General features: G+C 38.1%; 1 protein-coding gene across 1 annotated transcript in view; it reads right to left on the bottom strand.

The window, feature by feature from the left end:
* LOC104413127 (echinoderm microtubule-associated protein-like 5) overlaps positions 1 to 4,130 on the bottom strand; it is a gene marked incomplete at both ends in the record, with an annotated part of 36,739 nt that extends 32,609 nt beyond the window's left edge. Inside the window, 3 exons of the mRNA XM_010024045.1 lie at positions 507 to 638; positions 1,491 to 1,643; positions 3,989 to 4,130. Of these exons, the coding sequence (XP_010022347.1) occupies positions 507 to 638; positions 1,491 to 1,643; positions 3,989 to 4,130 (427 nt within the window). The remainder of the gene's footprint in view (positions 1 to 506; positions 639 to 1,490; positions 1,644 to 3,988) is intronic.
* Between the last annotated feature and the right edge of the window lie 1,189 nt (positions 4,131 to 5,319).

Raw genomic sequence — 5,319 nt, 5'->3', positions numbered from 1 at the left:
CACTCTTTCAAATTAAAATAGACTGTTTCAAAAGTGATTATGTAGAGGAATAAGAGCAGAACTAATAGATCGCACAATTGCACTGCCTTTTTTTTTGTATGAAAACAGGACTAAAGTTAGTATTTAAATTAATCATGTATTAAGACCCAGTCTTTCTGCTGTTTTTGACAAGGATACATATTTCTGAGCTACAGATGCAACTGCATTACGCAGTACATTATTCAAGAAGTAGAAGTCAAACAATAAACACAGATGTAAAAAAAAAACAAACCTGAAACAAACCAATCTGCAGAGACAGTCTATTTTACTTGAAACTGCACATCTTGTAACTATATAAATAGTAGTAAAATTCATATTTTTAATATTTATTCAGATGCTGTGAGCATATTCATAAACTGAAGAAACAAATCTGTCAGCAATACCATAAATTCATACTGCAGATGTACTCTATTTAGTTTGTAATGTAATCAATCTTCCAGCAGATTTTTAGAGTGAATGCTACTCACCTCTTATGTCCCAGTCCATGTGTGTGATATAGCTGGAGGCTCCCTTGCATATTCCTACTCGTTTACTGCTCATTACATTGTAAATATCTACAAAGTTATCACACGATGCCACAGCCAAGTACTTTCCAGCCCCTAAAACACATCAGTACAAACACAAGACATTTTGAAAAACTGTAGTGCTCTGTATATTAAATACAAGTACATTCTGGAATTGAGCTATATACAACTCAGATTTCTTTGAAATGAGCTTGCTAATTTATACATAGTCCTTGACAGACTAATGTTCATATCACATAATCAAAATCAGTATGAAATATAAAACTGTTACATCATTACATCTTCAAACAGTAAAAAATATTTGATGAAATTTTAAACATTTGTTGTTCTCAGAGAGTGGTAAGGCTTAGGTACCAGAAAATAATATTGCATGAGAAATGGTATCAGTAATTTGCATCAAATTTCTCCTACAGAAGACTATTTTCACTAAAGCAGTATTATTAGTTTGTTTAGGCCATACATCTGAGCTCCTAAATAAGAGCAGTACTGTTTGAAAAAAACCTAGCCTCACTGGGAGTGCTAAGCACTGTAGAGGGGGGAAAAAGGAAAAAGACACCACCAGAACTTCCTGACACAACTGTTTCAAGCATTCTAATTAGATAACAGTAGCCTCAGTGAAGAGCCAAATTCATGCAGCTCAAAGTGGAACCCTAGGGACCTAGGGAGACTGCTGGATATTCATGTTTTAAAATTGACTGTTGCGTTCAGGAGGGTAGTATGAGCAAACTTATTCCAATAATCTCATCCTTAAATGAGGAACATAGTCCTTGATACCCAGTATTTTTCGAAATGTTAATATTACTCTTGCTGACTTGTTTGTTACATGTAAAAAAGGACTACAAATCTCTACTTTTTAATTTATTTTTTTTTAAGGTTAAAGCATGCTTAAGCTAGCTTGATATAAAAATCTTTGTCTAAATCACTTACCAGGAGAAAAACGGATCTCTGAAATTACATCTTTCCTGTGCTGGAAAGAGACTAGATCCTCCAGGGTATCTGCATTAACTATCAAAAAACTTCCATCATTGAGACCAACGGCTAATGCTTTTCCATCAGGAGAAAAGCAGCAACATCTACCTCCTATGAGGAATACAGAAATGGCATTCAGGTACACTTACAGTGCATAATTTCTCTTTTAGAATTATTTTTCCAATAGCAAAGGAAAGCTATTCTTATAGTATATAGTCTCATAAAACTTTTTAGAAGCTGTCAAGATAATTTCCAAGCTCTAAATCTGTGATAGCACACAGAAGCTACTGGCAAATCAATAAACAACCCCAGATTCTTAGATTACATTTTACTGTCATATTGACATGGGTTCTACCTTAGTAATCCAGATTAATCACCACTGCCTATGTATTTTTAATTTGCTCTCCTTATTAGTATCTGGTGCCAGTTGTTTATTATCATTTGCTCTGGTAAAGTGAAGGCAACTGGAAAGGACCTTGTGGACTCACAGAATCCAGTGGTTTGCCAACATGATCACTATGTCATATAGTCCTTTTAATAAACACATCAAGTTACATTTGAAAAACAGTTTAATTTCCAATCTAAATTTATTTATGGTCAGCTTACATATATTTGTTTCCATGCCAGAATTTTCCATTAGCCTGTCCTACAATTTGTTCCTCTGATTAACTTGTAGACAGTAATCCTTTATTTAGCTGACTCCACCACACAGCTTCTCATTCACTATCCTGTAGCTCCTCTTTCTCTACACTCAACTTCCAGTTTAATTTCATTCAGTTGAACACAGATAAGAACTGTCCACCAAAAAATACTCTGATTAGTCTCTTGTAAATTACTTGAATACTTCATTATGTGCTGGGAAAAATACCTCATTATCACACATAATTGTCATCCTGCGATCAGCTAGATCATCCTGAGCTTTCTGCTCCTCAGTTACTCCTCACCTACACAGACATTTTTCTTACACTCAGCAAGTCTTGCCTTTTTTCATTACCAAATATTATCCCATTTCCACCACTGCAGTCTGCAGAAGTATCCAGCTCTTTCTGTACAGTAGGCAGCTGCTTTCTAAGATTGTCAAAGCATATCAGAATGTGTCTCATCAGCAAATTAAGTCATTGCAGTCCTTATTTTTCTGCCAAAACTACTTCTAAAAATATTAAGAAATACCAGCTTTAAGACTTGAGCAGACTTCCAACTTGAAACTTTGTTTAATCCCTGCTTGTACCAGCTCACAACTCTTCTTACATTCATTTTAATCAATCTAAATCATCTTCAGCTAAACTTCCCATAATGCCTGGATCAAAATGCTTTTCTGAACACCAAACAGATAATGCCTATTGTATAACTTTGTCTAACAAAGCACAGTTATCATTAAAAGCTTGTTAAGGCCAGTCCGATCTAATCCTAAAACAGATGTCACTTAAAACAGATTTACCATCTGTCAAAGTAAAATTTAGTTATGTAGTTGTCCTGGGTTCAGCTACAGCAGTCATTTTTTTTTCTCCTTCTTAGTAGCTGGTGCAGTGCTGTGGTTTTGACTTCAGCCTCGGAACAACACTGGTAACACCGATGTTTTTAGTTGTTGCTAAGTAATGTTTACTCTGACCAAGGACTTTCTCAGTCTCATGCTCTGCCAGGGAGGAGGGGAAGCCAGGAGGAAGCAGAGACAGGACACCTGACCCAAACTGGCCAAAGGGCTATTCCACACCACAGCACATCATGCCCAGTATAGAAACTGGGGGGAGTTACCCAGAAGGCCCAGATCGCTGCTCGGGTTGGGCTGGGTATCGGTCAGCGGGTGGTGAGCAATTGTATCCTCTCCCCTTGTTATTCCTCTTATCATTATTATTGGTAGCAGTAGTGGTTTGTATTATACCTTAGTTACTGGACTGTTCTTATCTCAACCCATGGGAGTTACATTCCTCCGATTCTCCTCCTCATCCCTCCGGGAGCAGGGGGAGAAAGAAGGGGAGGAGTGAGTGAGTGGCTGCGTGGTTCCGAGTTGCCAACAAGTCTTAAACCACAACAGTAGTATACAAGTAAGAATTTTATGACTTTTCTCTTTCCTTGACATTCCAGGTTCTTCTAACATTCACAAAGAAGAGAAATTCAATGTTATTTTTAAGATTTCTTCTCAAACTTTCTAGATTTGAAGTCCTCCACTGTCCAAAGAAAGGTTGCATTACTACAAACAACATGATAGCTTTATGTAACTGGCCCAACTTTCATTGTAGATTCACCGACTTAAAACAACAGAACTGCAAATAATCTTAACAGTATTAGAAATCATTCTTAAAGATTAATTAGCTTAAGGGCTACAAAACACTTGAATACAGCATCAATAAAATAATTTGAGCAAAGAAAGAAATTTATTTAATCTTGCTTTTGAAAGATTCATAACACTAGTGAACGTCAACTGAATTCAGTTAAATTTTTCATACTAAGCATCTTACCCTTTTTCAATTTGCGAACTGCTAACATACAATGGCTAGGAGATAAATCCCATATTCTTAAAGTTTTGTCATCACTTACAGTGGCACAAATAGGTAAATGAGGATGAGTAGCTAGACCCCAAACTTCCCCCTCCATGTGACCCTGAAAAAACATAATGAATCAGATGATTTGGTATTTTAAACTGAAATATGAAATAAGAAATTTCAGGAAGTTAAAAAGCCCACCAGCACCAACAAAGAGAGAACATGCAGAATATACATATCTTTAGAGGATAATAAAGGAGTATCTGAATAGAAACATAGAACACCTGAAAAAAAAAAAACTTACCCTACTTAAAGTGCAAATTATAGTAATTAGTACTACAGAAAACTTTTACTGAGAAATAATGCTCACACACATCTCTGCCCGTGACATAATGGTATCAAGTGCACCCTCAACAAGTTTGCTGACTACACCAAGCTGTGTGGTGAGGCTGACATGCCTGAATGATGCAATGCCATTCAGAGGGACCAGGACAAGCTCAAGAAGTGGGCCCATACGAACTGCATGAGGTTCAACAAGGCCAAGTGCAGGGTCCTGCACCTGGGTCAGGAAATCCCCCAGCATCAATAGAGGCTGGGGGATGAAGGGATTGAAAGCAACCCTGCGTAGGAGGACTGGGGGGTACTGGTGGATGAAAAGCTGGACATGAGCCAGCAGTGTGCATTCGCAGCCCAGAAAGCCAAATGTATCCTGGGCTGCATTAAAAGGAACATGGCCAAAAGGTAATGGATATGATTCTGCCCCTCTACTCTGCTTTCATGAGACCCCACCTGGGGTACTGTGTTTAGCTCTGGAGTCCTCAGTACAGGAAAGATATGGACCTGTTGGAGAGAGTCCAGAGGAGGGCCACAGAAATGATCAGAGGGCTGGAGTACCTCTTCTGTGAAGAAAGGCTGAAAGAGTTAGGGTTGTTCAGCCTGGAGAGGAGAAGGCTCCAAGGAGACTTTATTGCAGCCTTTCAGTACATAAACAGGTCTATAAATAAAGATGAGACTGACTTCTAATAGCGCCTGTTGTGACAGGACAAGGGCTAATGCTTTTAAATTAAACAGGATAGATTCAGACTAGATATAAAGCAGAAATTTTATACTATGAGGGTGGTGAAACACTGACACAGGTTGCCCAGAGAAGTGGTGGATGCCCCATCCCTGGGAACATTCATGGTCAGGTCAGACAGAGCTCTGAGTGACCTGATCTAGTTGAAGATATCCACTGCTCAGTGCAGGAAGGTTGGACAAGATGACCTTTAAATGTCCCTTCCCAACCAAACTATTCTATAATTCTATAT

The sequence above is a fragment of the Nestor notabilis genome, unplaced genomic scaffold (genome assembly GCF_000696875.1).
Source record: "Nestor notabilis isolate BGI_N333 unplaced genomic scaffold, ASM69687v1 scaffold13551, whole genome shotgun sequence".
NCBI classification, from domain to species: domain Eukaryota; kingdom Metazoa; phylum Chordata; class Aves; order Psittaciformes; family Psittacidae; genus Nestor; species Nestor notabilis.
This window is presented reverse-complemented; position numbering and strand designations above follow the sequence as displayed.